The 22,081-nt window shown below is 46.8% G+C and overlaps 4 protein-coding genes across 7 annotated transcripts; 3 read left to right on the forward strand and 1 right to left on the reverse strand.

Annotated features, from left to right (window-relative positions):
- Positions 1 to 261: 261 nt before the first annotated feature.
- Positions 262 to 10,974, forward strand: LOC108137381 (protein winged eye). Of its 4 annotated transcripts, none has more exons than XM_017259034.2 (11): positions 262 to 1,279; positions 1,342 to 1,488; positions 4,242 to 4,376; positions 4,501 to 4,617; positions 4,845 to 7,059; positions 7,124 to 7,703; positions 7,769 to 8,030; positions 8,181 to 8,767; positions 9,372 to 9,551; positions 9,621 to 9,782; positions 9,849 to 10,974. In XM_017259034.2, the coding sequence occupies exons 1-11, from the start codon at positions 823 to 825 to the stop codon at positions 10,125 to 10,127; spliced, it is 5,121 nt and encodes a 1,706-aa protein (XP_017114523.1). In that variant the 5' UTR covers positions 262 to 822; the 3' UTR covers positions 10,128 to 10,974. The 4 variants fall into 4 exon arrangements, with proteins under 4 accessions (XP_017114523.1, XP_017114524.1, XP_017114528.1 ...); XM_017259035.2 differs by having other exon boundaries at positions 4,848 to 7,059; XM_017259039.2 differs by having other exon boundaries at positions 4,881 to 7,059.
- A 26-nt stretch (positions 10,975 to 11,000) lies between these two features.
- Positions 11,001 to 14,053, forward strand: LOC108137382 (GPI ethanolamine phosphate transferase 1). The gene is made up of 2 exons (XM_017259042.2): positions 11,001 to 11,860; positions 11,924 to 14,053. Exons 1-2 carry the CDS (start codon positions 11,080 to 11,082, stop codon positions 13,906 to 13,908), a joined length of 2,766 nt encoding a protein of 921 aa, XP_017114531.1. The 5' UTR covers positions 11,001 to 11,079; the 3' UTR covers positions 13,909 to 14,053.
- An 807-nt stretch (positions 14,054 to 14,860) lies between these two features.
- On the forward strand, positions 14,861 to 19,216 carry LOC108137395. Its single transcript, XM_017259054.2, has 11 exons — positions 14,861 to 14,874; positions 14,969 to 15,185; positions 15,246 to 15,446; positions 15,508 to 15,774; positions 15,835 to 16,189; positions 16,624 to 16,809; positions 16,864 to 17,033; positions 17,090 to 17,237; positions 17,287 to 17,528; positions 17,855 to 18,329; positions 18,985 to 19,216. The coding sequence occupies exons 2-11, from the start codon at positions 15,042 to 15,044 to the stop codon at positions 19,119 to 19,121; spliced, it is 2,325 nt and encodes a 774-aa protein (XP_017114543.1). The 5' UTR covers positions 14,861 to 14,874; positions 14,969 to 15,041; the 3' UTR covers positions 19,122 to 19,216.
- On the reverse strand, positions 19,128 to 22,064 carry LOC108137396. The gene is made up of 6 exons (XM_017259056.2): positions 21,834 to 22,064; positions 21,061 to 21,181; positions 19,902 to 20,240; positions 19,641 to 19,841; positions 19,468 to 19,581; positions 19,128 to 19,385 (listed from the first exon to the last, which is right to left on the reverse strand). Exons 2-6 carry the CDS (start codon positions 21,172 to 21,174, stop codon positions 19,266 to 19,268), a joined length of 888 nt encoding a protein of 295 aa, XP_017114545.1. The 5' UTR covers positions 21,175 to 21,181; positions 21,834 to 22,064; the 3' UTR covers positions 19,128 to 19,265.
- Between the last annotated feature and the right edge of the window lie 17 nt (positions 22,065 to 22,081).

Raw genomic sequence — 22,081 nt, forward strand, 5'->3', positions numbered from 1 at the left:
AACTTAATATTACATCCGCTCGAATCATGTGGAAATAAAACAAAATTCTTATTAATTTCAGTTTATATTACTGCATTTAGATAAGTGAATGCGTAATTACTTTATTGAAAACTAGAAGGTAATTGAAGGGAAATCGTTTACAACGTAAGAGCTTTGAATTTTGTTATGTGGTGTGACCATTACTCATAAGAGATGGAAATTAATCGATAGCTCCAGCCATGAATCGATATTACCGATGTGTTGAATATAGCGATGTTAGCAGCGATATTTCTCCACCTCTAATAATTTGCTGCTTTTTGTCCGTCCCGTGGACTTTCCAGAGGATTTTAATTCCAATTTGCAAAATAAAAACACAAAATACGGCAACAGATCGCGCGTTGGCCAATATCATTTTAGCTAGTGCGTGAAATATCGTTGAAGAACCGCGGAAAAACGCAATAACGCAGCAGGAAAGTCGCGCCTCCGTCGTCCCCGCCTCCCAAAAAAGAAAAAAAGATCTCGGATCGCACAGGGTTTTTTATTTTGGGACTTGCGATTAGTGTTTGTGGGTGCTTTGAGATTCTCCGACCTTATAGAGAGTGCCCAGTGGCGTCGCGTCGCTTTGGATTATGTCATTTGTTTACGGGGAACTGCCGCAGGCCCAGGCCCAGTAGCCAATGCATCCAAAAAAAGAGGCAGCGAAAACCTGTAAAAATGTAGACTGTATGTGTGTGCCCAAGTCAGTGTCAGTGTGTGTGTGTGCGGATAATGGACGTTTTAGTTTTAGTCGTGGCCATATCCGTGTAATATATAGCGATATATAGATATAGCTATAAGATCTAGATGGCAGCCTTTAATCCGGGTGCCAGCAGCAGTGCCGCCGATGTCCTGAGCGCCACAACGACCACATTTTTGGTGCCCACCTCCTCGTCAGTGTCGCATTCTGCGGCTGCTGCTGCCCATCCTGCCCAGCTGCAGTTGGACCAGTTTGGTGGCTACACGGCGGCGCCCCTGCAACAGCACCATCACCATCAGCAGACCAACTCCTCGTCCTACACCTTTGTGCAGATCAAGCGGGAGCCCTGCCAGGTGTCCGAGATCAGCTCCAACAATTGCCACCAACAACAACAGCAGCAGCAGCATCAGCAGCAGGTGCAGCAGGTGCAGCAGGTGCAGCATCAGGGTCTCTCCTCCGCCTCGATGACAGCCTCCTCCAAGACCATGTCCTCCTCCACCTTGACCACGCTGGTGAAAATAGAGGCGCCCTCGCCAAAGGTCTCGGAACTGGAAAAGTCCTCAGGTAGGTGATGGCCCATCAACTGGTCAAGTGAGCTACTCACGAGCAAGTCCCTATTCCGGCAGGCAACTCAGTGCCCATTGGCATCGCCGTGGCCAGGAAACGGCCGCAGGAAGCCCTGGTGCCGGCTCTAAACACACCCGCCACGCTGCCCCTGCAGCCACCACTCAACAAGGACATGAACTGCTTTGGCATACGCGTCGCTGACCTCGGTAAGTGTCAAACTACACAGGGAAAAATGAAAATATACATATGTACATATATATACAATTATGTACCAGAAATATCTGCCTATTTTATTTCAATAGAAAATCAAATATCAAATTACAAAAACATAAAAAGATACTGACTAATTTTTGTTTGGATGTTTATTAAACCAAGCCCTTTAAAATATCCAGGTATTTTTGGAATAGCACTGTGGCTAAAAATCATGAACAGTATTTGCATATATTTAAAAATATATGTACATTGAATGTTAATGGTATCTCCTCCAATGAAGGCCTCTTAAGTATATATATCATATATATCTTACCTTTTTCACTTTTTTATCTAATTCAATTGATCATGTTATATGCAAATGTTTGAAAATATAGATTGTATATTAATGGTATTACTATGATATGTAAAGCCCTATTAAGTATATTCATATCATATATAATTTTCCCTTTGTGTAATCTTTGGACATCTAATTCAATTGAGGGACCAGATTTGAGCGGCCCTAATGAACGCCGCACTCGCGTTTGCGCTCGCGTTCCCAAGGGGCACTAGTTGTATGATGCTTATAATGCCAGGACGTGGACGTCGTTCAATTATGCCACTAATAAGATTGCCAGCAAACGTTGAACGTTGTTGCGGAATTCCTTCAGTGAGCGCGAGCTGGGGGTGTCGTTTCCGTCTCCGCCGTTAACACCCCGTCAGAGTTGAGAGTTGAGAGGGCAGGAATCATATGATGGCCGCCTGTTGTGCGGCTGTCGTTGTTGTGACAGCCACCGAATCGACTCGAATCGACTCGAGCCAGGAGCACACTTCCCTTTTGCCTCCCTTGCGGGCACAAGGAAACCGGTGGTAAATCATACGAACTTCTAAAGCGGAAATAAAACGAAAGTGAAACACATTGCGATTGTAGAGGGGAGGCTTCGACTTTGGCTTTTGTCGACTTCAAACTGCTCTTCAGATGGGCACATTAAATATGTTTATGTACTTGGGGGTGTGTTGTCGCAACACCCCGTCATATTCTATTTTCGGAATTATTTTTTAAGCTCTCTGATGGCGAAATATTCAGCTGTAACTTTATCTTCATTATTTTACGATCTTACGAAAAAAAACAATGCCTTTGGTTTGGGGTTCGAATTCAGATCAAATATTAACAGATGTGACATATTTTAAAATTATAGATACATACACCAAATAAATGGACATTTTTGCGTTTTAGATACATTCTTTCTGCTTTAAATAATATTTACTTTTGTAAATTTCTTTTTCTGAATTTCGCTTAAACAAAATACAAAATTTACCAGCAATCCGTTCAATAAGTCTAATCTATTTATTTAAGTGCAATAGTCATTTAGTAAACAAAATAACAGATGATAAAAGCACACAGAACTTTAGACAACTTAGTGCGTTTTGAACTTTCATTATTTTTGTGTATGAAAATGAAAGGCAAAATCAATAGTTGCTTTTGGGGTTTTTTTTTTTATTTTCTAGGAATTTATTTAGTACCAACTGATCACAAAAGCTCTAAACTAATATAAAATTCTGAAGCAAAAAAAAAAAAATTAAACAAACGATTGGGGTTTTTTTCCGTTGATAAGTTTTAGATTTTTGTGGTCTTGGAATATACCAGCCAGGCCCTGGTACTTTTCGTTACCCAAAAAACCTTTATAAAGTTGACAAAAGTATGCGGATTACTTATGCTTCGGCAGTGAGCAGGGCATTGGGGGCTTCGGCTTCGTTATCACGCTCCACCGAAGCTGAAGCTGAAGCTGAACCTGAAGCTCTATAAGCGTGGGCGGATGGTGGAGGGGAAGGCACATCAGAGCGAGAATCCAAAGACAGATTACTCATGGACGGAGCACAGGGGTGGGTGTATTTTTTCAGACAAGTTAGCGGTGGCTGTTGCTTCGGGGGAGGCGGTGCTTAGAGGTAGTCAGGAATCAGGGTAAGGGTAACCAGGAACAAGGGACAAGGAGGCCAGCAGCATCAGGGGATGCTAGAGCTGGATGGATGCTCGACTGGTTTCGCACGGGGATGGGACTTCAACCGGAATGAGTCGTCATCCACAACCGTGAACGGGACAGGACAAGACAGGACAGGACCCAGCAACATGACACGCTGAAATGGATTGGGTACACGACCATATGGCAGCGTCGCCTTAACATAGCTTTAGTTATTATTATTTCTTTTCCCTTCCGTTTCGGCTGCGCCAAGTCACAGGCTATTTATAAACGTTTGCTGGGTAGTTGTAGGTCCGCAGCCCGAAACAAATCACTTGTCAAAAGATGTGGCTCTAATTGCGTTTCGGAGATGGCACATACTGCCAATACTTGTCATTCATTTCGTTTGCTGGGGTGGTGGTTTGCCCACTACAGAGATCCCTTAATGTAATGCAATTACAACGCATCGCGTTCGGTTTAATCGAATTTTTGTAAAATAATCCAGCCGCAGTTTCAGGGGTGGGTTACTGATGTGTAAAGTGAGTGGGTGGCTGGCTGGCTAGTGGGCGGCGAGTGGGCGGGCGCAGGCGGTCACCAAATGCATAGTTCAAGGACACTGCAATATTTCACGTATACATACACATCTTCCCTTACAACTAAAGTTACACGGCAGGCCCGAAAGTCTATTAAACAAACGAACGTCGAGCGGAGAGGTTGGCAGGTGGTTCCGCAGAATTACTACTTTACATATACGAATAATATATAATATATTGAAGCGCCAGGAAATAAGCATTTGTTTTGCCTCGTTGCAGGTGCCACCAGTTGCGGCAATTTGTACTTTACGGGCAACGGCGACCTGATGACAACCGGCACGGCCACCGCCGAGGAACTGGCTCTCAGTGCGGCAGGTGTGAGCCGTGCTCCCTCCACATTCTGGCAGTATCCAAGTGAGTTGCCCCCCCCTGCCACCAGAACATAAGATCACCACCACTGTGTGAAGATCCCGAAGAAATCCCATCTTTTCTCCGCCTCTCTATTTTGGTTCTATCTCTTTTCCGTTGCGTTTTGTAGATGCATTACCCATTGAATCAGTGATTTCCATGTCGCCCGCCACGGTGGGCCTGCAGTACTCGCGGGAGGCCAGCCGCGGACAGGTGGTGCTGCTGCCGGCCGGCCCAACGGCGCTCGGTAAGTCCGCCCGAGGATAGGCACTTCACATACGCATTAGCACTCCGCATGATTTCGAAACAATTCGATTCGCCAAAACCAAACTAATTCATGCTTTTAAACTGCGCTTCTCTCCCCGACTCCCCACTGTCCACTGCCCACTGCTCACTGCCCACAAACTTTGACAACTCCAACTCCAAAACTGAACCTCCGACTGAAAACTGAATCGCTACCACGCCCATGCACAGCAGGCATATCAAATTTTCCCCTCTTAACGCCCACAGATCCGTTCCAGCAGGCAGCGGCTGCGGCGGCCTTCGTCTGGCCCTCGGCCTACATCCCCCAGGCGCCGGCTCCCGGTGGTCACTCCGCCGCCGCTGCCTCGCTCCAGCCGTCGCCCAATCTCTCCAGCCTGCCCAGCCTGTCCAGTCTGTCCAGCCTGTCCAGCTTGTCCAGCTTGCCGAACTTCATCTTCCCGCCGATGGGCGGCCACCAGGCGTTGGGCACCACGCCCTCGTACGCCTCCACGCTGCAGCTGTATTTGGCCGCCGCGGCCACGGCAACGGGCAGCTCGACAATGTGCCAGCATAGCAATCAGCAGACGAGCAGCACCACCACCACCAACTCCACCATCAACCTGAGTCTGGCCGCCGGCGGATCGGGGCTCACCCAGAGTGGCAATCCACATGGCAGCCTGAGTTCCAGCAGCAGCAGCAGCAGCCTGAGTGCGAGCAGTTCCCGCTTCCTTAGTTTGGCCACGGGACAGCCTGGGCAGATGCCATCGCTGCTATCGTTGCCACCGCCGCCCGGGATGAAGGAGGAGTACGCGATGCCGCTCACCCTGCCGCCGCTTGTGCCGCTCGAGGCGGCGCGCGACAAGGAGCAGGCCCTGAATCTGATGCGCCTGCCCACGCCGCCCACGTCGGCCACCATGGAGCCGTCTTCCCTGGGTCATGTGACGCCCCACCATCTCTTCCAGTCGGCTGCCATGACGGCCACGCCCACGCCAGCCCTGCTCAACCTGTCGATGCATGGCCACGCCGGCGGCGAGCTGTCCGCTGGCACGCCCCTGCCAACGGTCTGTGACGAGGCGGCGCTGAACTACAAGCTGCACGCACCGCTGACGCCGCAGACACCGCCGCGCCTGGCGGAGATTGCCGTGCCGGGAGCCACTACTCCGATGCTGCCGCAGATGCAGGACGTCAACATACAGACGGACACGCCGGTGTGCAGCGAGGACGAGAGCTTCCCGGGTCCGGTGAAGCCGCCGGAGCAGGCAGTGGACACCTCCCTTACACAGCCGCTGGAACTTACGCTTAGCAAGACCAGCGAGGCCAGCCATACCCAGCCGACCGAGTGCCATACCCAGACCGAACCCAGTGACATACCCAGTGCCAGCCAGGAGGAGTCGGCGGAGCAGACTCCCCCGGAACCCGTTCAAATGATGACCCAGGCCACGCAAGCCGACCAGGCCGCTCCCGAGGACCTGACCGGCCTGGAGCTGCTCTCGAACATAAGCACCAACAGCAAGCCGCTGGTGCGCGTCAAGCAGGAGCCGTTGGAGCATGTGGAGCAGCCACCACCGGCGCCTCCGCAGCCGCAGCCTGTGGAACTGATGCCGCAAGAGAACACGCCGCCGCCGCCCATGCTGGAAATGGAGCCCACGCCCGCCCAGGAGCCGCTGGGCGGGCTTAAGCTGCTCTGCGCCCTGGCCGAGCAACGCATCCAGGAGGAGGTGGTGCAGGGCAGCAGTCTCTTTGCCACGCCCTCCTCGCGCACGCCCACGCCAACGCCGCAGACAACGCCACCCGCCTTCGAGGCCAAGTCCTGCTTTGCCTTCGGGCAGCCGCAGCAGGCATCCGTCTTCCCCTCCTCCGCCTCCTCCTTTCAGATGCCATTGAGCTCGCCCGGCTTCCCCTCGATGCAGGGCATCGAGCTGCCCTTCACGTCGACGGCTGGTGCTGGTAGTGGTGCTGGTGCGGCCGAGTTGTCGCCCGTGAAGCGGAAGAAGCACAAACATTCCAAGTCGTCGGGCAGCGATAGCCGCAAGTCGGCGCGTTGCAGCAAGAAGAGCAAGAAGAAGCGACGGCACAGCAGCAGCCGCCAGCAGTTGGCCGCTCCGGCGGAGGAGGACGTGGACCTGCAGGATGAGCAATTACAGTCGGAGCTGCGCAGTGCCCTGCACGCCATGGATCCCAGCTACGCGCAGCGCTTTGGCCAGGAGGTGTTCAGCATCATGGACAATAGCATGCGTATGCGGCTGGCGGATGTGACGCGGCAGTACCGCAAGAAGAAGCGGAAGCTCGACGAGATTTCCAAGCACAAGAAGACCAAGAAGAAGTGCTCCAAGCAGCAGCTGCAGCTGCTACAGCAGCAGCAACAAGCAGCAGTCCAGCAGGCGGTTCAGGTCCAGCCCTCACCTGCCCTGCAACAGCCACAGATGACGCTTTCCAGTGTCCTGGGGTAAGTGGTCTACTCCCAGGCCTTGCTCTCCACTCGAAACTAATGCAAATTGTATCCCGTTTAGGACCTCATCCCCATTGCGCGACTACAAGTTCCCAAAGTTTTCGAGCAGCAACCTTCAGGCGTCCAGTTTCCTGCGATTCCCGGACAAGACGCACTCGTTTCCCCCGCCGCCGTCCTTGCAGCAAGTCCAGCCGGAGCACAGTCCCTTGCCCAGCAGCAGCTCGCCCAGTACCTCGTCCTTTGTCCGCCTGGAGCCGAGTGCCCTGGACGCGGCTGTAGCCATTGCCCCAACTACCTCTGTGACCTCCGCCTCCTCCTCCGTCTGTTCGCCTTCCACTAAGCAGGCGGCTTCTGCGGTGCGGAAGCAGCGGAAGATGAAGGCCATGGCCAGTGGCGCCGCTGGAGAGCAGCCTACGGCCACGGAGGCCAAGCGACGGGTCAGTGGCATCGATCGCGAGCTGCAACTGACCAGCGAGCACCTGTATCGCGACGAGACCCGCGTCCTAACCGACATGGGCGGGCTCTTCTATGCGGGCGTGATGAAGCCACTGCGTCCGCCGGACGTGTACTCTATAACACTGGACGGGGAGCGCGGCAACAAGTCGCATGTCATGTCGCGCGAGGATATACTCAAGGATACGGTGAGTGGAATGGGTGGGTTATCCTATTCTATATATATATATATACGTGACCTACTCATTTCCAGATCCTCGAGGTGGCGCCGAAGAGCGTGGAGAGCGTGCCGGTGGGCACGCGACTGTGTGCCTATTGGAGCCAGCAGTATAGATGCCTCTATCCTGGACGGGCCATCGACTCGGAGCAGGTCGAGGATGGAGCGGTTAGCAGTGCAACGCACTCCTCCGCCACAACCACGCCGGACTTTGTGAGCGTGGAGTTCGACGACGGCGACAGCGGCAGGATCCGCTTGCAGAACATCCGCCTGCTGCTCAGCGACTATCCCATAGCAGGTGTGTGTCCATTGCGCACTTTCGTGGGCGTAAACAGACCTCCATCCCATCACTAGTTTCTTGTGTGCGTGCCCCCTTATTTACTTCTTTGTTGTTTTCGTTCTTCCCGCCACCATCCCGCCCACCTCCAACCCTTGACCCTCGGAACAGAGTACAACGATAATCCCCTCTACTCAGTAGGCAAGCAGAAGCGAAGCGCTCTGCGCGGTTCTGATGGTGGTGGCCCCGGTGGAATCACCCAGGATCACTTAAGCGTGCCCGGCTGCGACGACTCGCACAGCCACCACAGCCTGGGGATGAGTAGCGACAACACCACCTCGTTGGCCGCCACCATGGAGCTGTTCACGCAGCGCAGCGAGAAAAAGCGCCTGAAGAAGAGCCTCAAGAAGATGTCCAAGGCGCAGAATGGCGTCAGCGCGGCCACGGCCACCAACGGCGGGGCAAATCCCGCCGCATCCGGCGAAGGTGTCAGTGCCGAGGAGGCCGCCCGCAAGCACCACAAGCACAAGAAGCGCAAGAAGCACAAGAAGCATCATCGCAAGAATGGCAGCGAGGAGCCACAGGAGCAACCGGTTGCTGCGGCAGCGCAGGAAGCCGCAGAGGCTCCGCCAGCGGAGATTTCACCAGCACCAGTGCCAACCACGAATCGCGTTAAGGTGGAGGTCAAGGTGAAGACGGAGCAGTTGGACATGGAAGAGGAGACCGCATCCAATCTCATGTCTGAGATATCCGATGAGGTAAGCTGGGCAAAATTAAAGCAAGTGTATTATTTTCACTTTTAACTGTAAGCCGAAAAAAGCTAAATTTAAATATAAATATCAGCCATTTAATATTTTCCATCCCTTTTAAATCCTTTTCTTTCATTGACCCTATTTATTGGTATTAGTATTGTCATTTAGTGCTAATTGATAATTATAATAATAATAAATAATTATATTTATGCTTGTTATTTTGTGCACCATTTTCCCATCTTTTTAAATATATAAACAATTAAAAGGCCCATGCTTGCTCTGTTTTTTTTCCAATTAAAATTTCATAATTACCTCATCTTTCAAAACATCCCAACTTAAATAGAAGCCATTAAATATTTACCATGCCTTTCAAAACATTATAATTTCAAAAGTACACATATGAACCCTTTCAATTTTGAATTCGCCTAATTGCTAATAGCTTTTCAGTTAATGCTTTTTGTTTACCATTTGTTCCTTTTTTAATAATGCCCGAACTTATATCTGAATTACAAAATCGGGATTTTATTAACAAGGGAACGATTGTAGTAGCCCGCAAGGCGAAGGGTTTGTGTAATTGAAGGGTTGAACTAATCCAATTTTGCACTCGCAGGCCAAGGGCGACGATCTGGTCGAGCATAACAACTCCAAGGGAAGCAGCAAGATAGCCGCCTTCCTGCCGGAACGGCAGCTGTGGGGTTGGTATGGTACCGCCTACCGCAAGGCGGGCGTCAAGGGACGCGCCAGAAAGCAATTTTACAAAACAATCAAAAGGGGAAAGGAGACTATCACGGTAAGTGTGCACTCGTTCATTTATTCAGTCCCATACAGTATTTAACTTTGTTCACATGTTTGCTTGCAGGTCGGGGACAGTGCAGTATTTCTATCGACGGGCAGACCAGATCGACCCTACATCGGGCGCATTGAGTCCATGTGGGAGACGACCACGGGCAACAAGGTGGTGCGAGTGGCCTGGTTCTATCATCCGGAGGAGACGACCGGTTGTCCAAAGCTTAAATTTCCGGTAAGTTAGTCCCTGAAGCCCCCATTGAGGACAGTAGACTTACAAAATTCATTTCTTTTGAAACAGGGTGCTCTATTTGAATCGCCGCACGAGGATGAGAACGATGTGCAGACCATTTCGCATCGATGTGAGGTGCTGCAGTTTGGCAGCTACTTCGACAAGTTCGGCGCCGATTCGAAGCAATATCAATCCATATACGATAACAATGATACATATTATTTAGCCGGGCACTATAACCCAAGGTTACAAGTGCTAAAACTACAAGACGATATTCCAACTCTCGAAGAGCTGCAGGATACAAATACTACTACTACTACTACTACGGAAACTACTATCGAGGATTAAGCGAGAAGTGGAGAGGCGTGGTTAGGCATAGTGCATACAGATCTATATATATACAATATATATACATTATACATATATTTTACTATACGTGTGTGAGCAGATGGAGCAGATATATACCTATATGTATACAAATATTATTTCTATATATTTTAAATGTATTATGTACTTTGAGAACTCAAAAAAGCTAAACAAAAAGGACACTGGCGAGAGATAAAAACAGAGAGAGAACAAGGAACTAAGCAACAACCACTAAATTAATGTGTAGTTACGACAAGCGCAAGCAATTTTAAGTCTAATTTTGTAAAAACAAAAACAAAAGCGAAAGCAAAAAACAAACATGAAAAGCGCTTTGATGACGACAAAGTTGATTCACTTCAAGTTCTGCGAAAGTTTTCAAAAGAAATGTGTGCTTCTTACAATCCCCTTTGATCCTTAGTCCCTTCGAACACAACACATAACACAACCAACAATCAAACAAACAAACAAAAAAACCAATCAAACACAGTCCACACTTAGAGCCAGAGCTATAGATACAGATATAGGATACACTTGTTAACTTACGTGTATACCTGTACATGTTTCAGATGAAATTTAAAACGTGTTTTAAAGATTTTAAGCAGGCAACATGCAGCAACTACTACTATAAATGTAACAATTCAATGTGATAGCAAAACAAAACCAGATGTTGATGTGTACAGAGGAGAGAATAAGTATAGATGATAAATAAGAGATCAAGAGCAGATTGTGTGTGTTGAATATTTACAGTTCGTTTATTCAAAAAGGACAGCAACGTATAAAATCAAACCTATCTTTAGTTACATCAATAAACTTGCCGGATATATTGAAATAGCTTTCTGTGTTTGAACTTCGGGACTCAAGACATATGTACCTGGAAATTTAATTCAAATAATAACCTCACATATATTTATATATTTTCAATAGTTTATACATCATGTGGAGTGTTCAGGCTTTGGTGGTCCATCTCCTGCTGCTCGGCAGCATCCTGAGCATCTACTTTCAATCCACCGTGTTGTCGGACCTCGAGCCATTGAGTACACTCCGGGATTTGGGCCTGGAACCGCCGGCGGATCGACTCGTGGTCTTTGTGGTCGATGGCCTGAGGGCAGAGTCTGTGCTGGCGAACAACTGCAGTGCTGTGCCGGATCTTCGGGAGCTGTTCCTCAGCCAGGGACTGGTGGGCATCTCCCGCGCCTGTCCGCCCACAGTTACTCGTCCGGGTCACATCGCCATCTTCGGCGGATTCAATGAGGATCCCGCTGCAGCGCTCACCAACTTCGGCTGGAACCCATCCATCTTTGACACCGTTTTCAATCGCAGCCGAAATGCTATTGGCTGGACCCAGGATGTGGTGGCCAAAGTGTTCACCCACCTGCCCACCGGTGGGGCTCCACTGAGCTTCGAAACCTTCACCAGGTCGGACATTTCGGGCAGGCTCAAAATGGATGAGTGGATCTTCGGAAGGGTGCGCCAGTTCCTCACTCAGGAGGAGAATGTGCGGCCACTGCGCAACACCACATCGGTGGTGTTCTACGTCTACCTAGCCGATATAGACCTGGCCGGCCACGCCTACACGCCCTACGGCTCCAGTTTCAAAGAGAAGCTTAACTTCACCCAACACGGAATCCGGCAGACCTACGATCTCTTTGAAAGCGTTTTCAACGACAGTCGTACGGCTTATCTGATGACGGCAGATCATGGCATGAATGATGCAGGTGGGTTGGGTTCACTAGAGTCATCTAAGGGTCCATCATCACTTAAGGCAACCTATGTTTCAGGGCAGCATGGCGGTGGAGGAGATCGCGAGGTGGAAACCCCTTTTATGCTCTGGGGAGCAGGTGTGAATCGCAGGGCCCCCGATCCCGGCCAGAATTTCACTGTCGATAATGAAGGACTCACTCTGCCTTTGTACCAGTTGGAGCAGACACAATTGGCCCCGTTAATGTCGGCCTTGATTGGTCTTCCCCCTCCCATGAATAATATGGCACTTCTGCCCCTGGGATTCCTGAATGCTAGTGCTCAATATGAAGTGCAGGCCCTACACTTGAATGCCATGCAGCTGCTGTCGCAGGCCAGGATTCTGATAAAGCGTCATGAGGACGGCATTCTGTATGCGTTGCTGCCCAAATTCGAGGATCTGGACTCGGCCCAGATAGATCAGTATCCGCAAAGAATGAAGTATCTGGTGGCCCAGGAATATTTCGATGAGGCTCGGAAGATAAGTACGAAGATGGCCAAGGTGGCGCAAAGGTGTTTGGAGTACTATCACGGCTACTATCACCTGCCCCTGCTGGTGGCCACCACCGCCTCCTATTTGCTGTGGTTCTACCTGCTGCTGGTGCAACTCACCCGGGAATCCGTCCAGCCGAGATCAGCGCGAAGAGGATTCAGGACTTGGACCACTTTATTGATGACCCTGGGAGGATTGATACTCATGGAGCTAATGATACTACAGAGGATTCCCTGGCTGACGGCCTTCTATCTGCTGCTGCCCCTTGGCATCATCATCCTCGGCCTGGCCGAACGTCCCCTGGAGGGGAACTGGTGCATGTGCCACTTCTCCGTCCTTCACTTGGTCGGAATCGTCTTACCCGCTGGCCTCCTCGTACTGATGGCCTTCCACAACAGTCACATTGGACTGCTCTACCTGGTGATGGTGTGCCTAAACAATCGGAGGTCCTTCCTCCACCCCTCGCCGAAGTTTTTCCTCTGGCTTGCTCTGGTCATCCTGCTGAGCGCCATCCTGGTGGTGAAGCAGAACCCAAGTTGGGACTTCATCACCGATGACATTAGAGCTTATGTGGGTAACAGCCATGTGGTTTACTTCAGCATGGTCTTATCCGTGATTCGTCCCCTGATCCTGAGGCATCGTCATGCCAAACGTGTTTGGATCATCAACATTGCAGCCCTACTGGCGGCAGCCTATGGCATCCATCAATGGGACTCGAATCAGCCCGTCTGCACCTATGTTTATGTCGCCTGCTGGTCGTACCTGATCTTCGCCTTCCTGTCGATCCCCTACAGTGGAACAGAGGAGCTGAAGCGGCGCCTGGAGTTGATCATCTTCAATATGCTCACCGTTCACATAATGCTGACCATATCGATGGCCTCGCTCTTTGTCCAGATCATGGTCACTGAGTTCGTTTTGGGCCTCCAACTTTACGAGGCGAGCAACAAGTCGTTGGACATTAAAGATCAGGATCAGGACGGGGAAGGTGATGGAGTCCAAGAGGAGCTGCAAAATGAAAGACTTACGAGTCCAGTGACCCACTTAAGGCTATCCTATCGCTATGCGGCTCTCATTTTGCTGTACTTCTACATATCCTTCTTTGGCACCGGTCACTGGTTCTTTAACTTCACATTCAAACCCATCACCTCGCGACTGTTCTTCCCCCAGTTCTCCCTTCACCTGATCGCAGCCTTTATCCTGCTAAAGATATTTATTCCATCGATTATCGTTATATCGAGCATATACGCCCTGGTGTCCTTTGGACGCAAGAATGCCCGTTCAATCTTCATCTGCTTGTTCCTGATGAACGACACCATGAGCCTGTACTTCTGCTACTTTGTCAACAATAGAGGTTCCTGGCAGAAGGTGCGCGAATCGTTGGACCATCTGCTGGTGACCCATGTGTTCATCATCCTGCTGCTAGTGTGCTCCTGGATAGCCAAGGGTTTCCTCTGCAACACCAAAGAGGATAAGCCACCGACCAGAGCAGAAGTCGCTAATGCTACGTCTCTGGTTGAAGAGAGTCAGGCTTAGCTTAAGCCGGTTAAAGTGTCTAAATTGTCTGGTTTTATTTATCTTATTTGAAGAAAATGCTGTATAATGTAATTACACCGTTAAAATACTTTTTGACTTTCAATTTGCACTAAATCAGAGTAAACTTATTTTATTAATTTAAAAAGCCATTTTAAAGGGGTTACATTTTTGAACTGACCAAAACTTAAAACGAATTGAAACAGATTTTTAATTTAAAATACTCTCTTAAAATCCAGTTTCAATTGCCCAAAAAAGAAAATAAGGGACACTTTTCTGAAAAGATTACGGATATATTGTCTATTGTTTTGCACTTTTTACAGTATTGCGTTCTTTTGTTTCAAATATAATCGCCGATTTGTATATTTAAATTAAAATATCTATAAATTAAATTTGTTAATTAAATTTATGTTTAAATGCAGACCACGACTTACATTCTATCCTTATCCATATTTAAAAAAAGGGTTCATCTCCTTTGGCATGCCCAAGTCGATATAATGAATGCACTGTGACTGGCGGATTGTTGTTCTGTGATGAAACTATAGCTTACTGTGAGTTTATTTCTCTACGGTATTATGAACTTGATAAAAAGTTTTTGTGGCCTTAGTTTACCAAAGTAATTGTTATCCAACTTCCTCCGCATACTGGCAGGTGGTAGTGAAGCCTGTCGGGCTACTGAAACTTTGCTCGTTATGACGTCGTTAGTCTAGCATTTGATTTGGCATCGCCACACCCCGGTGACCCCATAGCCCATTTGCATAAGGGGCAGCCTGACGAATGCGTGTCTGTCGATGATGTTTAATCATGGTGGCACCACCACCCATGTGTGCCACCCTCAACTGGGTACATCCGCTGCCCGCCGTCGCTGTCAGATGCGTGCGTTGCCTGGCTGCGGGGGTCACGAGACCCGGCATCGATCCAACATTTGGAAAATTTGCATTCGCCAGGCTTTGGAAACGCGGAAACTTGGTAAGACGAGGAAGACGAGGACGCGGGTCGACGGATGTACGATTGTACGGATGCGTGCCTGGGAGACACAATAATTAAAAAGCGATTTGTCTAGTACCAGGTTGAGTTAGCAGGGTGCAGGTAGGCAGGGGGTAGTTCCGCCACCGGCGGACAGGCCCCAACCGAAAATGAGCACCACCCCGAAGTGGTACTGCCGCAACAAATCCCAGCCGATGCACACGTTCGCGGAAATCGGCAAATTGGGCCTGGAGCTGCGTCGGATTACCAAGCGCATAGTGATCGATGTCAACTCGGCGATATTCAGTGAGCATGTGAGTGGTTCACCATCTCAGCAGTACAAGTAGTTAAATTAATAAAAAATCTCCCCAAAGGACACCATTTTGGAGGAGTGTGAACGGGTGGTGGAGCAGTACTGGAACCTCAAGGACGAGACCAAGAACGCCGACTTTCAGTCGCTCTCCAAGAAGATCAAGAGGAGTCCCTACAACCAGCTGCTGATGAAGAAGTTCCACTTGATCATGGACCTCAATGACCGAAGGTTCTGCCAGCTCACCTTTGTGCTCAAGCGAACGGTGGGTCTGGAGTCTAGGGTTTCCCAATCCCCATTGAGGAGTGATTCCAAATCTCTTGCAGCTAAGCTTCCTACTCCGCAAGTCTATGCAGTCGGAGATGTGGCTGAATTGGGCCCTGCACATTACCCAGCTGTATAACAAGTGTCGCAAGGTGGAGAAGCCTTTGGAGCCGGTGCAGGTGGATCCCCAGCCGGGTGAGGAGGAGCCGGAAGAGGAGCCCAAGCTGGGTGGCAAGAGGAAGGAGGAAATGCCCGCCAATGTCTGCAGCAACATGTATCCGGCCCTGCTCCTGGCCCTCAAGTCCATTGATTTTGGCTACGTTTTGCAGGTGGGAGTTCTTTTTAAACTAATTACCAAGTTAGATCCTATTTAAAATCATTTTACTTAGCTTGTGGCCCAGACTCGAGTGGAGCAGAATGCCCTGGATCTGGTCTTCGGGCTCTTCAACATGGGCGAACAGGATGCCTGGCGGACGCAACAGAACCTGGAGTCCACCTCCTCCAGCCTCGAAATTCTGCGCACCCTGAACATATCCTTTGCCGCCGGGGATTACCAGCCGTATTGCGATACCGCCCAGGACTACAAGTCCATGCAGCTGCAGATGGCGGACGGGAGTCTCCAGGTGCAGGACCACGACCACCAGAGCCTGCGTTGCAAGCACACGGAGAGCTTCCTGCAGAAGGAGCGGGTCTTCATCGCCCAGCTGATAGCCAAGGCCACGGAAATAAGTCCGACCATTTTCGGTACGTTTTTGTTTAAGTTAAGGGAAGAATCTCCTGTTATTGGCTGAAAAAAGGTCTAAGTTTGGACTTATTTTTCGCATAATACAACCATTGAGTATAATTTTTAATGGACAATAACGACATTGCAAAAAAAATATTTAAGAAAATATTTTAAAAATAAGCCATACAAATTAAATTTTTATTAAATTTTCTTGAATGAAAAAAATCGTAACAATAGATTAAGAATTGTGCTTAAAATTCGGATGAAAAATATGGTTTCGAAAAAAATGCGCTTAAAGTTTTAAATAAGGTGTGTGAATATAAATAAGGTGTGTAAATATAAATTGAATCGAAAAATTCTTTTGTACGCATATTCTACTTACATATAGCTTTCAAAAGAAATAAGAACCTACCCTTAACCTTTAAACAAATCGAATGTTCCCAATCGTTAATAGATAATGGCAAAAAGGGTCCAGTGGACATGAATGTTTATATTGTCAAGGGTTTGCGACTGCTCTGGTCATATGTGGGCATTATTTTGGATCATATACTGCTCTGGTGGATAGATAACCCCGTGTCCTGCTATCGTCTCACCCATATAGACTCCATTCGCAGCTGGCTTTATCATCAGAGTGTCAATGGTGAGTAAGAATCTATCTATATAAATATAAATTAAATTTAAAATGAACATATAGACATACCCGAACCTGTTTACTCAACGCTACGTGGTATTGGCGAGATCCTCACTGGATTTGTATGCAACAACATTTGGGATCAGCTCTTCCGACTCACCCTCATTTCTTCGAATGATACCAACCGTCTGGTGGATGTGGTAGCGGAACAGTATCGCGATTGTCCCAAAAATGTAATATAAATACATAAAATTAATCATTATACTTCAAAATCTAAAATTTTATTTAGGAATTTGGCACCCCAACCGGCACCGTCTGGATCAGTATTTTCGCCAACTTGGTGAACTTGAGTAACCAATATTTCTCTAATCTGGAGGCGCACAATAACTCCAGTCTGTTGCCAGTGGCCGAACAGATACCCATACTTCATAGGCTGGGTAAGCCGGCTATAATTTTAATGCTTGATTTTATTTGAACAATTTGCAGATCATTCGGTGCACTCAATGCGTCTCTGGGTCACCGAACAGGCGAAACTCCTGTGCTGCGAGTGGAAAATGGATCGCTTCTTCCAGATCCTAGAGCACGATGTCAAGCTGTGCCTAAATGTCTTCATCACCTTTCAACTGCCGAAACTCACTGCCGACCTGAGCGATATACTGATGCTGGTTTGTGTTGCCCTGCGGACCAAACTCATCGCCGAGGTCAATGCCAACATAGACAAGCTTAAGGTGAGTACGCAAACTGATGATCTACCACTGAAAAAATCAAATTTATTGTTTAAGGGGTGTGTGAGAGATTTCTGATCGATTGAAACTTGAACCTCTTTGGTACTCGCTAAAAAAAATTGTTTATGCCAGTTTATGTGTCCACAAATATAACTCTCAAATGATCCTCACATTCCTGGAAAAAATCCTAAATTTCCTAAACAAAGTTTACTGTCTTCAGCTATGTATATCATAAAACGAAATATTATATAATACAAAACATTAAATTAAAGAATTTAATATCATACTAGAAATTGTCTAGTCATACAAATATTTATCTTGCTCCTAAGAAAACCACCGACGAGTGTGTTCAGATCCTGTCAGCGGTTTGTCGAGTCCTCAGCCTGGCCAACTTTACCCTTTGCTTTCCCGGTGCCACTTTCTGGCAGCGAGATGTTTACAACAACGAGGAGAAGAGCCTGTACGTGGGCTATGTGCTGGACGAGATCTACCTGCCCACCATACGTGCCACCAAGGACATTGTCATACTCAAGCTGATCCTGAAGCTCATTTGCGAGGCCTGGCTGGATTTCATTTACCAGAAACGCATCCGCTTCAGCGTGAATGGAGCAGTGCGATTGCTGAACGATTTCGACGATGTGCGCGAATGGATACTGGCCTGCACTCTGTTGGATGAGGACCAGCTGGATAAGCTGAGCAACCACGAGGTGCTGCGAATGTGCAAGGGCGTGGGCAAGATATTGCTCCGCAAACCCGAGGACGTGATCTCCATAGCGCAGTCGCCCAAGTTCGACAAAAAAGCGCGTAAGTTGACAATCTATTTAGGGTGCTACAGAAATCACAAGGGTTTCGAAAACACTTTTATGCATTTAATATTTTTTAAGTATAAGGCGCGTTTTTCTCGAAATGGCATCATTGAATGCGGTGACCAAAATAACTTTAAAACTACTGAACCGTTCTTTTTGAAATTTGACAGGCTTATTAAACACCTCAAAATTAAGTCTTAAATCCTCCGTTCTTTTTTCCAAAAAATATCATTTTTGTAGCCAAAAAATTGATTTTTTTTAGTGAAAATCGGAAAAATGGTTAAATTATTATCTATTTTATCAAAAATTCATATTTTTCATAAGTAAAAAACGAATTTATGGTGTAATTTAACTGATTCTGTGGACATTTTTTGTTTTTAGATGATCCAGTTCTTAAAAAATTTAGTCACCGCATTGAAAAGGGTAATTTATTATTTACTACTCAATACTTTGTCATAAAAAATCACCAAAAAAAAAAAGTGTGCAACAATACGGACATCTAATGGACTTTCCTGCGAAATATGGCATTCTTTATTTTAATGCATACTTTTAGGCACCCATGTAAGTTATTTCACACACCAAGTGATTTCTGTGCCAATCCCATATATGCAATTTTTTCCCGTTTGGTAAGAATTGAAGTTTTATTTTCGCAGAGGATGCCTCCGCCCAGGATACCCAGTTGCCCTCCGAGATGTTCGTCTCCAATCAGAAGCACTGGCTGCAACTACGAGCCACTGGAGGCAATGGATTTCCCTTTTTAAAACTCTGCTGCGGCGATGCAGCCATGTAGTCGACCTTTCTAGGGGGTACAAATGTTTATTGAGTCGCTAAAATGCTTTACAAAAGTGAAGGTCTAGAATATATATATATATATATAGATTAGAAAAAGGGCAACTATGGTTATGTTTTTATTTTTATTTTCTGGAAGTCTCCCTTAGGCGGGCACCTTGCGACTAATGATCTTTATTAGCTCGTCCACGCGCTCGCTCTTGCCGGCGAATTGTTTTGGATGCGGTCCAATCATTTGAATGATCATCGGCACGTCTTGCGAGACCTAAATAGTTGCAAAAATAAAACAAATATTTGCGAATGTATGACAGCTGTCAATAATGGCTAAATCGAATATGGGTCAATACCTCGAGGAAGCGGGCGAGGGCCTTCAATGTGCGGAAGATCTGGTCTTCGTTGGGACTGCTCTGGAAGAACTGTAGAATGGCCATGGCCAGTTCCACGGCAATATCGTCAAATACCTTTGAAAATGCACATCCTTAGTATATGTGTTTTGGTCAGGCTTTAATTCCCCACTCACCACAGTCTTCACTTCCTTGATAGCAATGTTGTACAGGATCATGCTGCCAATGTTTTTGAGCTGCGGGCAATTGGATAGGATGCAGTGGACGGCCACCTTGGTGGTCACACGTATGTTGGAGATGGTCTGTCCATTGTACTCCCACTCGGAAATGTACAGCAGCCATTCGGAGGGACCCAGGTTCTCGAAGAGATTGCACATCTGTTTTATACGCAAATAAATGAAATGGAAAATTCAGATCAAAAATGGACATCTACTCACAAACATGGCCCACGCTTGCTGCTCCTCGGGCGTCTGCTTGTCAATGTCCTGGGCGTAGTTCATCAGCGTGTGATCCCTGCGATCCTGATGCAGAATAATGATCACATCGTCCTTCAGCGCCGCATAGGCCAGGGTGCGGATCAAGTGTATCCGTGTGTCCGGGGAGAAGGCCTGATTGTCGCGCAGCACGCGCTGCACAAACACCAGGAAGTTGTCGCCCAGCGCCCAGGAGCCATCGTCCTCGATCAAATACTGATGCAGCTCCTCCATGGCCACCTCCTCCTCCTTGTAGATCTTGCCGTCCAGCAGTTTCACTAGGCTCTCTAGTTCAGTCTTTATCTGTTTCGAGCAAAAGACAATACATTATAATCTTAACATTTTTTAAATTCGAAATAAGAATAATTTTATTAAAAAGGCTATCGCGTTCTCACATGTTAAACATTTTAATGCAAATATATAAAATGCATAACTTTGTTTTCAAACAACTTGGAATGTTTGTTTTCGTTTATATACAAAATATTCATTTTGTGGTGATATATTTCACTTTTCAAAACCATTTTTGTAAAACTTTCAGTTTAATGATACGAATATATTTTCACAAATGGGCAATAAATTGTGCTCACGACAAATTTGTTCGTCATGTACAGGCAGAACAAGTAAGATTATTTTGATCTAAAAATCTTTTAAACAATTTTCTAGAATAATGAAAATATATATATTAATATTTATGAAAAATTGGGGGATGAACCCTTGCAGAGAGTATTGTAAAATGGGACCAAACAATCAGATCTAAACGTTTAATCTCACTTCACTTCATTCATTCTCACTTCATTCTTCACTTATTTTTTAAAATTTAAATATAGATTGCTGGTTTTTGCTCCAAATTGGTTGTCTATATCTTAAAGCTGTCATATATCTGCCATACAGACCACACATTTTGTTTATAAGTCGCGTTTTCTTTGCCTTATATGGTTTTATATCATATGGTTTTATAAAATATCGGTTCCATTCCTTGACTGCAATGAAATTCGTTTTACTTTTGATTTAATGGATTTTCGGCTGTCAGCAATGTTCAGTTGCCTAAATTAACTCTTAAATAGGCTTGTATGGCATACATTTATGACATGTAGTTGCATATGTGGTATGTGTTCTAACTTACGTCAATGTCTTTTAGGACCAGCGCCGGTTCGCGTGGGATTTCCTTCTCCTCCGTGGACTTGGAGCGCTCCTTTCCATTCTGGGGCTGCTGTTGTTGGGCTGCGGGCTCTGACATCTTCGGTCTATTTATAGGCGAGTGGGGAAATTAATAAAATAAATTGAATGCTTATAAATAAATGACTGTGTATGTGACCAAACAACAAACTTTGGCTGCAGCAGCAGCAGCAGCGTCACTCGACAGGGCCATAAAATTGCTGGGCTTTTCACCTTTTATTCAAAAATTATTTTTTACGATCTGCTCACGATAATGTTGTAATTTTCAGCGCAAATTACCGCTCAGGCGTGCTGAAGTGTTTACAGTTTCGGCAAGAGAAATATGCAAGGAATTTGATGTTTCATATAAACAAAGAAGCGGAAAAACATTTAGCAATGCTCTCGCTTAATTAACAAAAAGCAAAAAAGAAAGGGAAAAGCGGTAGCCGGCGACAATTAAAAAAGAGACAGGACAGAGGAAAAGTTGTCAAACCGAAGTGTGACAGTAAAAGTGAGAAAAACTCAAAATAGCCGTGGTATTTTTAGGTTTTTACTTTACGTAGACAAAAACAAGGTACAGAAGATTCTCACTGGCAACACGAAATTGCATGCAATGTGATATAAACGATTTCTCAAGTTTTTTCTCCGGCATCAGTTGACAGAAATTGGTCTCCATAATCAAATTAAATGATAGGTATTCTCATTAATTTGGCATAATTTATAGATTTCCAAATTACTCACATGCTATTTTAGTAGAAGTGACACAGAAATTCCTTTGCTTTCGACACCAATTCGTGGGAAAGCCGAAAAACAAAGGTCCAAAACTCAACTAATGCTACAAATTATATCTCTTGGCGGCGATGCGTTTTGTTTATTCAAAATTCCGAAGATGAGTATAAATGGTTATTTATTTTCCAGATCATGCAATTTTCGAATTCCGCAGATCGAGTAGCACGCGAACCGTTTCGGTGGAGAATCGACTCGAAATG

This window comes from Drosophila elegans, unplaced genomic scaffold, assembly GCF_018152505.1.
Source record: "Drosophila elegans isolate 14027-0461.03 unplaced genomic scaffold, ASM1815250v1 contig_476, whole genome shotgun sequence".
Classification (NCBI taxonomy): domain Eukaryota; kingdom Metazoa; phylum Arthropoda; class Insecta; order Diptera; family Drosophilidae; genus Drosophila; species Drosophila elegans.